Source organism: Salarias fasciatus, chromosome 16 (assembly GCF_902148845.1).
Source record: "Salarias fasciatus chromosome 16, fSalaFa1.1, whole genome shotgun sequence".
Classification (NCBI taxonomy): Eukaryota; Metazoa; Chordata; class Actinopteri; order Blenniiformes; family Blenniidae; genus Salarias; species Salarias fasciatus.
Window position 1 is genome coordinate 20,047,357 of NC_043760.1, and position 18,012 is coordinate 20,065,368.

An 18,012-nucleotide genomic window follows, 5' to 3' on the forward strand; every position below is an offset into this window, starting at 1 on the left:
TACTTTGGAGCATTTTTCTGATTTTAAAAGAACATGAGATGTCAAAAAAAACTTCACGAAATGTAAAAATGGATGAAACCGAACCAAAGAATGAAGGTACTCAATCATTACCCATCTACCCTAGCATGCCAAGAAAAATGAGATAGTTGTATATTTAAGGATACAGTGAATTTTAAAATGCGGCTGACAACAGTCTTTGTTTGCAACTCATTTCATTCCTTTACTCAGATATTTTACTTTCTGATAGTTAATTAAATCTGAGGACTGCATATTGCGTCAACCCGTTCTCTCATTAGTTATATGGATGAACGTGTGTGCTTCTGTTTGAGCTAATATAGTTGAAGCGCACCCTCCCCCTCTCCTGCTGCAGGTACAGTGCTAAGTGTTCATCTGGGAGAATAAATGTACACAGACAAGGTTTCCTCTCACAAACTGCAAATCCACTCTGAGCACAGACAAATTGTTCATATTAAAGCCCCCCTAATGTCATTTACTAAATTCATTCTGACATGTCGGCTCGAAATGAAATGAAAACCTACCTCTTTCATCATTATTGTGTTATCTTCCCATCCTTTCTCTCGGCTTCTCCTCCACGTTGGTCTGATTTGTTTCACCTCATTCCTTAAACAGTGATTCACCTTCTTCCATGCCCACTGGAATCTTTTTATATCCATCGCATGCATTAAACATGCACGGTATCAAACAGACGCCGTGCCGATGTCGCAGGCCTCCAATAAAAACCGCGCCGCTATTCACAAATTCGAAACGCAGAATAGAAAGTCACCAAGCATCCTTTGCCCTCAAGAAATGGCGGAACCGCTGCTGAAATGAGCAAAACAAGGACAACAAGAACAAAAATAAAAGACGCACAAATGAGTCATGTCCGCTTATTCCTGAAGGTTCTGAGCCGTAAAGCCACTGATCACATTCAGGGTCTGGTATCTTACCTTCATGAGGAGATGTACTGTTTAAGGTTTTGGTCAGATGTGCATCCATTCACAGTTTTTGTATTGTATGCATAGAATCTGCTGCTTAAAGGAATAATTGAACTCTACATAATCTTAAAAGAAGTTAAAGAACATCAATACCAGTCTCAAATCCATGCCTTTACTCCTGAGCTGTGGCTTTGAGTGAATTATCTTATCTAAACGGGAAGAATGAAAATCAAATATAGCTACCATCACATGTGAAGCTCATCAATTAACATGTGATTTGTGGTTTATTCTCGGCACAAACAGAAAAATCCAAAACTTATGTTCGAAAGGCAATAAACCTATAGAATAGCCTACAATGCAGTATATAATACAATCATGAAAGCAAATTAAAATGGAATTACCTTGGTTTCCTTTCAGAAGCTGCGATCCAATCACCCATTTATCCTCTGATCCACTTTATCCTGTTAAGGGTCAAAGGCCAATCTCAGCTGCCTGTGGAAGCTTGGATCTTGCAATCCAAATTCTTAGAACAACAGTTCACATTACTTGCTGAGTTTTGCATTTATTTTAGCTTTAAAACACATTCTAACAGAGGAGCACTTGCAAAAAATGCTGAAATGTTTACATCTACTGTTCATGGAATAAAGACGGGCAGATGGATTCAGTATTTAGAATACTGTCATGTCTGAGCTTTCCCTGTCATGCCTCACATTTGAGCTACTTAGATATGTTAGGTTTGTGAGAGGAAAAAAAAAGAAGTCCAGAGTGAAAAAGATAAATCATATCATGATGAATACATTTTTAATTAGGTGCCTCTGTGTAGAATCCTTTTGGCAGGGAAGAGTCCAATAATAAAATCCTGATTTATCACTCAGGGCGTAAATCCACTGTGAACGACATGACTCGTACACCAATGCAGTGGGCGGTTCAACTAACATGAACACACACACACACACACACACACACACACACACACACACACACACACACAGACACACACTCAGTGAAACATAAAATACTGAGCACAAAACCGGTTTATAGAGCCTCTGCTGGATGTTCAGTCTCATTAGAAGTGTTTCCTCATAAATAACATTATTCAAGATGAATCACCTGATTGTAGATTTGTGTGCATGCTTGTGTGTGTGTGTGTGTGTGTGTGTGTGTGTGTGTGTGTGTGTGTGTGTGTGTGTGTGTTGACAGCTTCCTCTGTGTGCATCTCCACTAGTGTGTATCGTGCCAGAATAAACAACAGTGGGAAGTGCCAGTCAGTGAAAAATGAGCGCCGCCTCTCCTCACTCTCCTCCTATCGATTTAATCTCCAGCCCTTTGCCACTCGCCACCAAATCTGTCTTGACACGGCGCGCGAGAGGACAATGCCGCGGACCTGGCTTTTGTTTGCGCCGCACTGTGGAATGAGCATAAATAACCAAGGTGGGAGGTTAGGATCCTCTCGGAGGGAGTTGTAATTCTCTTCACTGTTGAGGGGGCGGTTCAGCGACCTGCCCTCTTCACCTTCTCCTCTTCTGTCAATGATTTTTTTTTCTTCCCAACACTCACTGCTCTTCAAACAAAGATCTGCCACTTTTTCTTTATTTTTTTCAAGCTAATAATGGTAATAACAAAAAAATGTTTTCTTTTGAGCGCTTGTTTGTGGTAGATGGATATAATAACATTATCCTTGGATCAGTTCTGTTCTATGTGTCTTCAGTGTGTACAGATGAACCCTCAAGACGGTTATCATTGTAATTTCTTGAAATTATGATTCAAAGCCTTGACTTTTCTGCCTCCAGCTATTCCTGAGGTGTTTCTCCTTGGCTTGCATTCCCATGTAAAACCTCTGTGTGCAGGACTTAGGGCATGTACCTGATCCCCCCCCTGATTGGAAAGCAGCCCTCGTCGGGAGGTGCGATCATAACAGAGTCTGTCTGAAGCTCATGGATTTTCTCCGGCGGCAGGCTTTGCTATACCTGACACGCCGCTTTCACTCCTGGCTTCAGCCTGCCTGTCGCATCCAGGTCTGCAGCGTTTACAAACCTCCGGCAGTGGGTTGTTCTCATCATGTCCACACGGACGGGCAGTAAATGAGAGCAACAGAGTAGAAAAAGAAAAAAAATGGTTCCTTACGCACGTCTGCAGCCACTTCCCACTCTACACACACACACACACACTCACCTCCCACTCTCAATCTCATTGTGCTGGCAAATTAAAATTCACGGGTTGCCAAGCCATCCATTCTCCCACCACTGCTTAATTGTCTCGAAAATTGAGGAGATTATGGGCCGCGATTTATGTACAAATAAGAATCTGTCAGAAACGTGGTTGTGTTTATATACCACAATATACATATACATGCATGGACTTTATTATTCGTGAGCCAGAGGCAAAGGATGGTGCGGGGTCCCTTGAAAACCAAAGTGCTTCTTTCGCCATTTCACCTTTTCAGCAGGACTGCTCTTAATGCACGTTAAAACCAGCCAAAGTAAAGGAACATAAAATCATCTGGAAATGCAGAGTGAACGGATTATTGATGAAAAGGAAAATGTGTCAGTTCAAATACTGCATTTCAAGTGGAAGGGAATAGATGTTTTGTGGGACTGTTCATATGGTCATTGGTCAAAACAATTATTTTGTTAATTTGCACTTCTTGCTGGTTATGATCAGACCTGATTGGGTTTGCTCCATCCATCTTGATATTGCGGTTTCATTTAAGGCTGTGGGGGACTGGAGGCGATCCCAGCTGATTATGGGCAACGGCGGGATACAGCAGGGCAAATACTTGAAGGGAATTTAGAGCCCCCAATTAACCTGACACACATTTTTTGGGAGCAAATTTGGTATCTGATGAAAAGCCCTGCATGTACAGAGAGAACATACAAAATCTGCACAGAAAGGCCCCCCAACACACACACAGGCCAGATATTAAAAAACGGCTCTCTATTTTCCGTGATTTACTAAAGGTATCTGATTAAAAACAGGCAAAACTTGATATTGCATACTGAAACTGATCCCTTTAACGAGATACACTGAGGATCTCATCTGGAAGGCATGCAAAATAACACACAGTCGATAAAGTGCAGGTGCTTTCATGAACATGGAATATTTGGTGTGTGTACAGGGTTGTGTGGAAGTTACAATATGATTTATAATGTCTGGAAATGTTAGGAGATGCCCCTGCTATTGTAGTGAACAGTGGGACCAGACCTATTTGAATCAGCCGTGCGTGAGACAACACTGTAGGAACCTCAGCATAAGTTTTGAGAGCAGACTCGTGTTAATTAAAATGTGATAGCTGTAAAATATTTGTGTTCGACGCATTCTTTATTCACTTTAATCTCGTAGCATATTGTGAGGTTGGCATTGACGTCCTGCAGCTGAGTTAACATTTGGCGCTGAAATGCTTATTGAGCTTAGAGCCAGTGATGATATTCCTGCAAGCAAACGTGAGCAGCAGCCGAATTAACCGGTGGCTGTCGGCATGGTCAATATTTTTATTTATACATTTTCACTTGTTATTGCACTGGAACCAAAAAGTTCAGCAATGGCGGTAATATGTACTAAGAGTGCTTTCACCCTTCATCCTCCTCTATTTTGAATTATTTCACACGAACAGGTGTGTGTTTTTGTCAGCTGCGTATGAACGTATGTGAGGGTGCAGGCGGCAGCTGAAACCACACACACAGAGAGAGAGAGAGAGAGAGAGAGAGAAGGATCCAAAAAAGAGGCAGTATGATTATAGCTTTACCAGTGTAATCTCACCTCTTAGGCTGCTGGCTCTTCCACTCAGCCCCACCCATCCCCACTTCCCCTCCTCGTCTTCCTCCTCCTCCGTCTCCTCCTCCTCCATCCGCTCCGTCTTACATCGCAGCCCATTCCAGCTAAATCCAATTTGTTATGGTTTCAAATAAGCCCTCGTTTTTCTGTCTCCTTGCCACTTCAAACAAAATAGCTTCTGTTATTTCTTGTCCAATTTGAAATAGTTCTACCCCCACCCACCTACTTTTTTTTTTCTCTTTTCTTTTTAGGTCCACACTTTCAGTGTGGTACAATAGTGTGGACTTTGGACGGGCAGCCCAGGGAGCTGAAACGGAAATCTTTGAAAGAGCTATGCAGAGATGCTGTTTCGTAGTGTGAGGACATTAATGACATTCTCTGTGTCAGACTGAACTTTACCTGCTTTTGTGCAAACTGAGATACATTTTTTCTTTCTTTCTCTAACGTCCTTCCTTCCTGATGAATTGTGTCCTCAATTCATTTGAACATGATTTCCAAGGGATAAAGTAATATTCTTTTATTGTTCTTTTTTTTTTTTTTTTTTTTTTTTTTGACCATTTGGAGCAATTTATCCTTCCAGTTTAAAAGTGTACTTTCCTAATAGAAATAATTCATTTAAAAACTGAAGAAAGTCATACGGAAACGTGTCTGAGGCAGATAATCGCTACTAATTCAAGCAGGAGAAGAGTGAAGGAGCATAAATGTGGCGTCCTAATTGTTCGATAAATGCATCGAAGGAAATGTTTTACGCCAACGTTGCTCGTTCCTATGGGCCCTGTTTTTAATTGGAAGCCTGCCTCTGGCTTGATGCTTATGGGTGCCGGCTTTATTGCATCGCCAACCATTTGGCAATTATGAGGGCTTTTCCACAGTCTAGTTGTTGATTGATGGAAATTATGGCCATAAAAATAACAATGTGGTGGTAATGATGGTGGCGCAAATAATTATAAAAATTTCTAATGTGGGCTTAATGATGGTTGTGATGATAGTGATGATGATGATGGCGATGATGGCGATGAAGACAGATGCTGGCGTTTGATGGGAGTCAGAGCACACCGGAGCACACTCACGCCTGCCAATATGTGTGATGCATATTAATTTATCAAGTAGAAAATAATAAATATTTTGTGTGTGTGTGTGTGTGTGTTGCAGGGAATGATGTATCTGGAGGAGCGGCGGTTGGTCCACAGGGACCTGGCAGCCCGCAACGTTCTGGTCAAATCTCCCAACCACATCAAGATCACCGACTTCGGCCTGGCCCGGCTGCTGGACGTTAATGAGAAAGAATACAATGCGGATGGAGGAAAGGTAAACGATGCCAGCGACTTAAACCACCTAAAATACACTTTGTCATTCAACATCTTAGTTCACCGTAATATGCTTTTTTGGATAAGTAGAGGAAAGAAAGGTGATTTAAACAGCTAAACGCATTAATTAAATTTGTTCCTTCGACTTAAATTGATGATTACAATTGTATAATTCATGTGAGTGCTAAATGTCGCTGCACGTTGACACACCTCCATCATAAGGTGGGAGAAGCAGCCCATTTTTGCAGAAAGAATAACTTCACTGATGTGCAAAAGGAAAGCCACAGATGGTGTACAACATGTAGACTGAGGCTGGCCGCTGTGTAACAAACAAACTGTGACTGTGTGACAGCTTGCTTGCCTCAAGTTCAACACAAACAGCACAATATCGTCTGTGATGATACTAATTGATCTTCACTATCACTGTCAGACATGTGCGAATAATGGAGTGATCATTACTGCACGGATCAAACAAAATATTGCCTCCAGTAGTTTGTGTTGGATAGATTCTGCTGTCTGACGCTTCAGGCTTCAGATAACTCAAGAGAAAAAGATTCCATACAAACAGCTAAATAACATCAAATACACCTTCAGCTCCTAATACCTTGAAGCATTGAGGAACAGTGGTGAGAACTACCATCGATGTAGGTAATTAAAAAATTGCCATAGATAATTGTTGCATTTTTTGGGAACTGAGTTTTAAACATGGACTTCCTTTTGCTCCAAACTGTTGTAAAAATATTTCTATGTATATAGAATTCTTTGACATGCCTCATTTTAAAGTTTTAAGGACGACGAAATAGCTGACAAATCCTCGAAAGTTTCTCAACTGTATCTGCATCTGGAGTCACATAGATTTTTATTTTTTTTCAGACTAGTGATTTCTTTATGATGAGTGTGTATGCAGCTCTGTTATTCTGTTCAGGTTGTGCTTTTCTGTCCTGCATGATGGTTTGACCCTCCAGTGCAGGGCTGTGTTTCCTTCTCTTATTTTCTGCTTCATGTGCTCGGTTATTATTGAGAAACCACTTCAGACAACACCATTGACATGTTACGAAAGGATACCGTCGGCATTAACATTAATGAGGGTTTCATATCCCGAGGGAGAAACGCAGTCCATCACAAAGGACAGTTTCAACAAAGTGAAAAACTATTTTGCTCTATCGGACAGTTTTATTTACCTTTAGGGAGCCGAGATCTCACAATCCTGTAAATGTAGCAAACAGATATGTCCTTGGGGTTCTCTGGACACGGATTGCTGACCTCCTCTAATCTTTGTTTATCCTTTGCCTCTTTTGTATTTCGTTTTCAAACCCTCTCTTGTCAAGAAAGCCCGTTTTATCCGCTCTCGCTCGTCTTCCCGGTGTGTCCATCACGGTTTATGTGAGCAATGAGCACCGTGGTATTATCCCCTCAGCTGAGTGAAAGACAGGCTCTCTAACCTTCAGCACGCCACCACCTCAACCTCCATCACTGTAATCAATAGAATTGGCCTTCAAATCTAATCATAGTGTTAAGCCGCATTCCAGACGGCCCTGCTTTTGGCCTCTCTTTATTATTGTGCGCGCGTGTCTGTGTGTGCGTGCGTGTTTTTCTCGTTTTCCAACACCTAATTTCCTTCCCTCTCCAGTGTCCTCTCCTTGAACGACTGTCAGTTCTGTCAGAATGTTCATTACATGCCACCTTCCAAAGTGTTTTGGTCTAAATTCATTATGAAGTCATTATTATTGTTTTGATCTTATTTTGACGGCCACCGCGTCGCGTGTGTTATACTGACATGCCAAACAACTCCTCGGCAGATGCCAATCAAGTGGATGGCGCTGGAGTGTATCCACTACAGGAAGTTCACTCACCAGAGCGACGTTTGGAGTTATGGTAAGTCTTTTCAGAAGAATTTATTGGTAATGGATGACAGACCTTCACCTGTGAAAATAAGTGAAATTTTCTATTTATTTTGACTGCCTTATCATAAGGTTTACACATTTTACTGTGTGTCGCTGTTAACTATGCACTATAATTACGAGGGTACACCTGTGGCCACAGTTTATTCAGGAAAAACCTACTGAAAATCTGATTCATATTTAAAACATTTTGTACGACTTTGGCCAAGATACAGTCCTCTGTTCAGTGGTGGAACTCACGGTCAGATCATTCTAGCGTTGCATTGCCATTGTGTGAGCTTATCTGAAGGATTTAAAGTGCAGAGTCATGCTGTGAGTTGGTTTAATACTGGGTTTAAACTTGGCAGATTTGAGTTCATTGAAATGAACTCTGCAATTGCTCCACTGTAGTGAACGTGTGTCAGATTTCCGTGTCCTTCCAACAGATCTTTGATGAGAGGTACCATGAGGACTTTTCTCCATTTGATTTGACTGCTTTACATACATTTCAAAAGTGATCAGATACGATCAGCTGGTGAAGATACCGCCACAGTAATTGCCTGACAGCAGTGTGTTGCATTATTCTTGAAGTTTTGTCACATATTATGCATCATAAAAATGCAGTCTGTTTTTCTAATCTCCTTTCTTTTGTTCAGAAGGAGGAACGGCGCCACAGTTAGCCTGTACACAGCCTGAAGGTGTCTCTGTGGTTTAGTGCGTCCACGGTCCCAGTGGTCCACAGTGACCTCGAGGCTATTACAGCGTGCATTCACTCCCTTTGCCACTTATTAGCTGATTACTCTAACATGATTAAAGCCAAAGAGTGCTAAAAGTTCAACAGACTGATGACTTTCAAGACTGTGATTAAACCCTCTCCTCCAACTCCTCCTCAGTCCTCTGCTGAGCTCTTGTCTTCACTTCTGTTCCTTCGTGTGGTTTCTTTCTGTTTGTTCTTTTACTTTCTGGTTCTTCTCCCACGTCTACATCCCGTTTCCTCACTGATTATTATCTCTGCATCTCTTCACATATCTACTGCTGTATATCATTCCCTCTCAAATCTTATTTCTTCTTATTCTTCCATTCAGTTTTGCCTTATCTTTACCCACTTGTTCCCTTTTGTAAGACCATATTTCTTTTTTCTTTCTTACCTGATCTCTCTGCAAAACACTCTCATATTCCCTACCGTTCCTTTCTCTCTCTTTTTTTTTTTCGTTCTAGGCGTGACCATCTGGGAGCTGATGACCTTTGGAGGGAAGCCATATGATGGGATTTCCACCAGAGATATCCCAGATTTGCTGGAGAAAGGAGAGCGTCTGCCCCAGCCGCCCATCTGCACCATCGATGTCTACATGGTCATGGTTAAATGTCAGTACAGTGTCACAGTGAGCGAAAGACACTCCTCTCGATATAATACGGTCACATTCAACGGGAGAAACGCTACATACATCGATGTCTCGCTTTTCAGACTCACCCTCTTATTGAGCACAAGATTGAGGGCAGGATATGGTGTCTTTGATCCATTTCTCTTGTCACAGGATGCTAGTTGCCGCCACTTTATGAGCCACTACAAGAGAACATATCACAGCACCTGATATAGATGTGTCGATTATTTTTTCAGAACTTGGTAAAACAAGTAAAACACATCTGAGGAGATTCTCCACGGTTCATCAACCACATCCTGCAGAAGCGGGGACACTGAGGATGCTGCAGCAAGCTCCAACCGTCCAAAGTTTATTTGCATAGTTTGATATGTGGCAGGCGTGGTCCTTTTCTCTCGACCACAATTGTAGATTATTTTTCTTGCGTGTGTTTGAGTGTAATTGCAAGAATTGGAACCTTTTCAAGTGGTTTAATTTGATTTATTTAATATTGTAGAGTAATGTTGAGTGTAAGGGAACATTCAGGGAACCTTCTCAAGCAAGAGCAAAACAATTTCGAATAAATATGCTGTAAAGTGTAATTATCTGAGTATTTTACCGTATTTCCCACAGCTTAATCAGTCTGTATGTTGTGAAAAGCAAAGAGAGGAATAGCACGGCATTTATTTATCAAAGAAAGCAAATATTTACTATTTCATTGACTCATTTTTTCATGCCTGTGCTGCTTTTTTATACAAGACAGTCAAAGTGGTGTCGGGGATGATTTATAAGGTTAAAGCATTAAAGTATTTTAAGTAAAATTAAATCGAGCTGCATTCTTTAGTTGACAGTGACAGAGTATGATTGCCACTTAAACATCACTCCAGTGACAGTGATGCAGAAGTTCTAAAGTTTAGGGCAGGCAGTGGAAGAAGAATTTAATACTGATATCCTGACTGGCAGTGACCTCCGACATGCACACACACACACACACACACACACACACACACACACACACGTTGGCCTCATTGGTCGGTGGCTTCGCTCATGCTGTCAGGCGCCGGGGTCACAGGTGGCTCTGTAACCTCTGGGCGCTGCTGCCAGGAGAACGGAGCGGGTGCCAGCGTCACCCTGGCCCTGTTCTCTGCTCTCCGAGCTCCAGCCTCTGGCCATCGGTGTCACTTTGGCTCACACTGAAACCCTGGACCTGCGCCAAACTGGCAAGCAGACGCAAAAGCGGCGGGGAGAGGTCACTGTCACCTGCTTGTTACCTACCTTCCTATGACACTTCTGCACATTCAGAAATCATGCACTCAAGTAAACATTCAGCGTGTAGTGATGGACTTCCTCATTCGGTCCTTGTGGCTTCTCAACAAAGCGCTCAGATAAAAGACGATCCCTTCTAGATGTGACAGTAAATATGTAGTTGTGCCTAAAACCTCAGCTCTCTGCTTCAGTCTTTACTTCTTATTTCCCCGGACACCTAGACAGGCGAACGTCAAGGCCAGATCACGTGATTGCGTTGGCATCTTACCCATGTGTTGATGGAGGAATTGGCAGGAGAGCGCGCTGCTCCATATGGCCATTCTGGTGGTGAAACTGTATTTATCTTTAAATTGGAAACGGTGATTACGTTGAAGAGAAATTTACCAATTTCTTTGTTTGTTTTATTTATTTTTTCTATTTTTGTTTTCATCAGAGGGGTTTCTAAATGAAAGTGACTTATTGTTTTGGACATATTTGGATATGTGGAATTAGAATCTTGGGCTTTTGTTTGATAGCATGATGGCAAAGATTCAAGTTTGTAAAGGTTAGTTTGTATTTGTATTTACATAATCTGAGATATAATCATAGATGTACTTTGGGGGTATTACTATTTTCTCTTAAGCACAGCTGGAATTTAGTGAAAGGAATTTCGGGAAAGTGTCATTGATATATATATAGTGCCTGTCCAATGATCCCCAGTGTCCACTTTTCTTAGCTCTTACTCTTTCTGACACAAACTGAATTATTCACACTGTATTTATGTGGATGTACTTTAAAAAAGAAAGCATGCACAGTCTGTTATTTTGAGCTCAAAGGACTGAAAATGTCAAAGTATTTTGATTGCCTTCATGCAAGTAAACCAGAGAAGAAAATTCATATTTGACACAGTTTAGGTGGGCAGAACCTTTGACACTGAAGTGTGTGTGAACCAGTGAACTGTACTGCTTGATCACCGCAGACTCATACTTAACATGCTGCTCCTCCCACTGAGCTGCATTTACCATACATCAAGGCAATAAACACCTTGATCTTCATGACTTTTGGATAGGTGTATAAATAGGTTTCCTGTTGAGAAACGCGTCTTGCACTCGGGGTCAAATTCAAAGGGAAGTTCTCCTTTCATGATAATCAGGCGAGATAGTCATATTCCACCTGAACTGCATGCTTTTGAAATATGATCTTGGTCTTTTACTTAATATTGACAATTTCTTCAGGCTGGATGATCGATGCAGACAGTCGACCCAAGTTCAAGGAGCTGGCCGCAGAGTTCACTCGAATGGCTCGTGACCCCCAAAGATACCTGGTCATCCAGGTAGGTGCACTCAAGGATTCAATCGAAACATTGGAAAACATGTTTTATTCATACATATTTCGATAAATATATTTTTGAAAGATGTACTGACTGTGAATGCGGCGATGGCATAAACCTCAAACCGTGACTTTTCCCAGGGTGACGATCGGATGAAGCTGCCCAGCCCCAACGACAGCAAGTTCTTCCAGAGCCTGCTGGACGAGGAGGAGCTGGAGGACCTGATGGATGCGGAGGAGTATCTGGTGCCTCACTCCTTCAACGTTCCCCCGCTGGCGTACACCCCACGCACACGCATCGACTCCAGCAAGGTACTTTCCTTTAGAAATCCCACTTCAAAGCGCAGAGCAGATCTACACACTGCATTCACACACAAAGGTTTTCAGGTTTTGTGTGACTGTGCCTTTTCAAAGTCCATCATTATCTGTCAGGATTTAATGACCTTACAGTTATTTTAATACATTTTTGTGTTAATTACAGCACCACAGCATTCCTGTTGCAACTTATCTCTCTCCATTAGGATTTCAGCCTGTCATCTGCACGATGCCTCTCACATATCCACCTACTCTAAAGTTCTCATATCCTTTTAAATTCCGCTCGTCTGTCATGGTGATGTAACAAATGTTAAAAATTAATTATTGCTGTCCAATTTTTTTAATACATGAGCAGAGCTTTGAATAACTGTGTGACGGATCTGCTTCTGATAGGTTTTATTATATTATGGTCCATATATATGTGTCCCAATGTGTGTGTGTGTGTGTGTAAGTGCATCATGTGTTGATTGTGTCAGTTTTTCAAGCTCACATTTGAGTTCAGTTTATTTCTGATCTGACTTTTTTTTTCTGATACTTGACTCATTTCCCGTCTGACTGAGGCATTAATTTATCATGAATAAAAAAAGAGATTTTAATGTGTCGAATCACAGCTCTTTAAATACAAAAAAATGCCAAGAGTGTTGCATACTTTTGAATTTTTAAAGGGGAATTTATTTATCTAGCTTGCTTTTCCAGCACAAGTGCAATTGTTTGAATAATTTATGTCCCCGAACTCTGAAGCTACTGTGAGACTATTTTCCAAATAAAAACCCTCTATTGTATTTCCTGTGACACTGACATTCAACAAAAAAAGTCTGAATTTATTTCAACAAACCAATGTAATTTATATAATCTAAACTATTGTGAAAATGGGGGAATTTCTGCAAAAGTACAGCATCCCACTTGAAGAATTAAAATATTTAGAAAAGTAAAATAAAGTGCTTCTTTGAATTGTTCTTATGAAAGTTTTGATGTATTCTGCGAAATACATTTGCTTTTCTTTAAACATACATAATTGGATTACCACATCTTATTGTGAAGTTTTTTATTTTTTTTTCCACATATATTATTGTATTTGAATATGACCTGAGCTGTTTATGAAAATATCTTTTTGTGACTTCCTTTCCACGACATCAACAAGGTGTCTGACACTAAACAATGATTTTAAAAAAGAGAGAGAGAGAGAGAATATCAAGTGGAAGCAGTTGGTCGCGTTATTTAGATTTCCTCTAAAGTGATGTGGGAATGCATTTTCTCGCTGTGTACAGCAGAACTCTCCCGCTGAAGCACAAAAGATTGAGGTCTTAAAACCGCACTCACACAGCTTTCTGGGTGTCTTTTCTCATCTTTCTCCTGCTTTTCCATTCTCTGTCTTGTTTTCCCTCGTCTTTGTCCCCAGCAAAACTATGGTAATTGTCTTCTTCAAAATTGTCGTTTACCACCAGATCTCCTCACTTTTTCAGCTGTTCAAATGTTCATCTTCTTTCTTTTGGACTTAAATCCATCACAAAACCAGTCACACAGCCGGCATTCTCCCATTTTGTATTCCAATATCCCCCTGTGTTTGTGTCAAGATAAAAATGCCTGCTGAATGCCAATGAAAGACACGTCTAGCAGTCTGGAGCATTTCAGGGGTTGAAAGATTCTTACTCAGTTTTTCTGTATAATCGTGGAAAAATTACCCCGCTCTCTTTTCAGGGCTCTCTTATTAGTCCGGACACAGCATAATTCGACTTAATTCTCAGAGTTAGATTTATCTGCATAAATCATGCTGATTGATTGTAATGAGTTTAATTATTGCGCCCAGAAAATTATACCCACAGAAACACAACTTGCACACAACATGACTGGAGAGAATGAGCTCCATGTTTACCTCCGCTCACATCTCCACCACACTTACAGCTACTTATATTTTACGTATTCTTGCAAAGCAAGAAGGAGTTTTAAAAACTCCTGAAAACTGTTTTATTCAAATGTGATGTGAAACAATGAGCACAGCCATTCAGGCACTTTGACTGACTTTTCTGAATCATTAGATTTGACTTTGTACATGATGGCCATCAGGGTTATACACTTTTTAATATTTTTTATGTATTTTTTTAATAACATGACTGATTGTGCTCAATGACACTCAGGAGAAACTGTCCATTTTATATTTCCTTAGTGTGTGACTTTGTTGTTTCTATTTGAATATAAAGGCGAGCCAAGGTGTAAGATGAAGAGGTATTAATGAGGATGGAAAGAGGGAAATTTAGTCGTCATACCTTGTCTGATGCTGGCAATGAGAGCGCAGCGCAACTGCTGGAGCCTTGATGATCATCCGCAGGCTGACAGTACAAAGTGTTACATGGAAAAGTGTGAAGTCACTCAATGATACACTCGGTTTGGAAAAAAAAAAAAAATGTTTTCAATTCTGCTCACTTACAAGTGCCTGCTTGCTTATTTACTCTTTCTTGTACCTTATATGTAAATTCGAAGATATTTTTGTTATTTTCAGTCCCAAAACCCTTAATAGTTTGAAAACTGTGTGCATTTCTTCATTATATGAACGTTTGACAGTTTTGTTTCATTTTGAAGTCTTAATATAACATATTACTATATAACTACAACATATAACTGCTTTTTTTTCAGTAAATACAGTTTGTATCAACGCTATCATTAGAATTGCTCTTAACCTTTCGCAGTGCCGTCACTTTACCTATAGCTGGTGAATCATACAGCGTGCCGCAGAATTCCTGGAGTAGCTAACAAAGCAATTTTCTGAAACATCATTGATTGTAATAAGGTGTTATTCTGTCGGGCATTTTATCATTCAGTTTGTCTTATCTTCCATAGCAGTTCAGAAAATGTTCTTGTAACTGGTAGTGATTCTTCCATGTAAAATCATTCTCCTTTTTTGTCAGAGATATATAAGAAGATATGAATGATGAGATTATAACACACTATATCCATCCATTGTTTGTGTTTTTTAAATATTATTATTTTTTAGAAACATTCAAAGTGTGTAAAGTAAGGAAATACACAATGTGACACCGCTTGCTGGAAAAACACGGTGAATACAGATAAATCGCAGTAAAGCTCCCAGTGACACTCTGGAAAGCTTTTTAGTCCCGAACGGAGACACGAATGCAAACAGCAGGGCAGGACTGATAGGGCGACTTTAAGACGCTGCTGCATGGAGCCTTTTAATTAAAATGCCTTTAATTAAATTGTCCAACCACACTGTTGTTTAACGCTGCTGCCTGTCGTTTTTTTAAAAAATCCTGGATCAAAAATGGTAAAACATGCTCACTTTTTCACTTTTACAATAATACTGTATTTCGTATGGAACTGTGGTTCTACTGCTTCATTTGTCTGTTATATTTTGTCCTTGTCTCCACTGATAAATCAAATGTTGCTTTCCATAACTCCTCTGGAGTTATTTTGCTTTGAGGAATCTATTCTGATCATCTGATCGTCATTCATTCTCTCTTTCCTCACCTTCTCCGCCCCGCTTCTCCTCAGAGCCAGTTCAGCTGCCAGGATCCCAGTTTCAGCATGGAGGACATCCTGGCCTCGCTCCCGAGGGTGGTTTCTGTCCCGCCGGTGTCCGGAGGCTGCGTCTCCTCGCAGGAGCTCACCTCAGGGGGGCAGATTGCTGTTGGGTTTGGGCGTGGCGGCCAGGACGACCCCAGATGCAATGGCACCCTGAGGAAGCAAGCCTCCCCGAGATCCAGCGGCCTGGTCGCTGGTTCAGCGCTCCTCGCGTCAGTACAAGGTAAAGCAGAGCACGATATGAAAGTTAGCTGCGGTCGTGGCTTTGAGCTCCAATTGGGGAAACAATGAAAACAATAATAAGCTTGGGGGGCTCATTAAAGTGAACAAATGTCCATGCCAATCCAAAAAAAAAACCTTTAGAAAAACAAGGAGATGCAATGACAGCCCCCCCATCCTGATGCGATACCTCCAGAAGCAGACTGTCCACGCAGTTATTTCATTTAATAAATGAAACATTTATTAGCAGCAAACTTGTTCTGTGCTTTTCTGGTTTATTAGATCTGTTTTGATTTCCCGGCACTTCACAAAGAGACCAATACCAAAAATAAAAAACCCGACCTTTTGACTTTAAATCAACAAGCTTCAATGTAGCTGAGATCAAGCCACAGCTGGCAAGAGGAGTCAGATTTGACATGGCTGATTTATACTGCAGAACACGTCCAGGCAGTCTGGGAAAGTGGAAAAAACATTTTTTGTTCCATTGGGATAGTTTTGCAAGGCCTCAGTCATTTTATTGCTGAGCGACACATTTATGCCTTCTGATTGTGTAGAAAATGCCGCTTTAAGGAGTGTAACTGTATCTGCTGGCTCACGCTGATAAGTTTAGGCATTCATGTAAAAATGTAAAAGAAATATCAGCGAGGGCCCTCTTAAAGCACTCATGGTGGAAAGTGTTTACCATAATGCAACAGTGACGCACAAATTCTCAAAAAAATAGAAAGGTAATTTGAATCCAGACTGTTAATAATTGTCGTGATGTGTTTTTTGAACTCTTGCCTTGATTGATTTCTGTGTCCTCGCACCCCAAGGCGGCGGTGACGACAGCAGCGGACAGCGTTACAGCGCCGACCCGACCGGCCTTTTAGCGGAACGAGCAGCCAAAGCAGAGAAGGACCAGGACGGCTACATGACTGCCATGAGAGACAAGAGCAGCACAGGTCTGAAGCAGCTGGACGCATTAAAACTGCTTGAGGACCAAATATGTTGTAGCAACGCTGACCATTGGAAAAGCACAATTTCACTGATATTCAGTTGCATGGTTAAAAGTGAAAACTCATGACACGACACTCAAAATCACAAAAATAAATCCTCACCCTCTTTTTTGGTTCCAGATTTTCTCAACCCCGTGGAGGAAAACCCTTTTGTCACCCGTCGCAGGAACGGCGAGGCCCACACAGTGACGGATGGAGCGGGCTGCCACACCCTGCACTTATCCGCAGCCGCCGCCGCCCCCAAACCTCAGTCCGCCCACGCCGGTGACGAGTACATCAACGAGCCGCTCTACCTAAACACCTTCTTAAACCCAGGAGACAAGAACGGATTGGCCGGTGCAGTGTCCATCTCCGGCCCCGGGCCCTCGGCTGCACAATCAGTACTGCAGACAGTCAACCCGTCAACGTCGGGCCACACCGTTTCCTCCACCGGATACGTGGTACCCCCTGGCCACCTCCCTCACCCCTCCTATCCATCACACACACTGCATCCAGGGCATTCAGGACACACTCTGCACTCAGGCATTACCAGCAGCACCATCATGTTTGATAAGAAAGGCAAGAAAGCAACTTTTGACAATCCCGAATACTGGCAGCACAGTCTCCCTCCCAAGTCCTCACTGCACAACCCTGAGTACCTGCAGGACTGCAGCACACGCTTCTTCTATCGGCAGAACGGACGCATTCGCCCTGCGGTGGCCGAAAACCAGGAATACTTGTCCGAGGCTGCTATGAAAGCCGGCAACGTGTTGCCACCGCCTCCATACAGACAGAGGAACACTGTGGTGTAGTGACCCAGTAGCACACTGGAGGACTGACGAGTCTTACAGGCGAACATGACTGTCTTTTTTCATGCAGTACTTCTCAACTTGGGTTCTCCTTGCACCTTCCCCGAACATTTCTCTGTGTCATGTCTGTTTGCTGATCTTGTTGTGAGAAAAACTAACTGTTACTGACAACGTCACTCGACACCGAGGCCATCTTTTTAAACTCCAACAACGACCCCTTACTCCCTAAAGCAAGTACAGATATCTCTATGAGGTTGGTTCTGCCCCGAAGAACACTGTGGTGCCCATCTGTAGCACCAGCGCGGCAAATAAAGAACACAATCAATGACTGTAAAG

The 18,012-nt window shown here is 41.8% G+C and overlaps 1 protein-coding gene across 1 annotated transcript in view; it reads left to right on the forward strand.

Annotated features, from left to right (window-relative positions):
• erbb4b (erb-b2 receptor tyrosine kinase 4b) overlaps positions 1 to 17,725 on the forward strand; it is a 288,218-nt gene extending 270,493 nt beyond the window's left edge. The window contains exons 21-28 of the mRNA XM_030112004.1: positions 5,859 to 6,014; positions 7,813 to 7,888; positions 9,112 to 9,258; positions 11,732 to 11,829; positions 11,967 to 12,137; positions 15,645 to 15,897; positions 16,706 to 16,834; positions 17,009 to 17,725. Coding sequence (XP_029967864.1) covers positions 5,859 to 6,014; positions 7,813 to 7,888; positions 9,112 to 9,258; positions 11,732 to 11,829; positions 11,967 to 12,137; positions 15,645 to 15,897; positions 16,706 to 16,834; positions 17,009 to 17,679 — 1,701 coding nt within the window. The 3' untranslated portion in view covers positions 17,680 to 17,725. The remainder of the gene's footprint in view (positions 1 to 5,858; positions 6,015 to 7,812; positions 7,889 to 9,111; positions 9,259 to 11,731; positions 11,830 to 11,966; positions 12,138 to 15,644; positions 15,898 to 16,705; positions 16,835 to 17,008) is intronic.
• Positions 17,726 to 18,012: the final 287 nt, after the last annotated feature.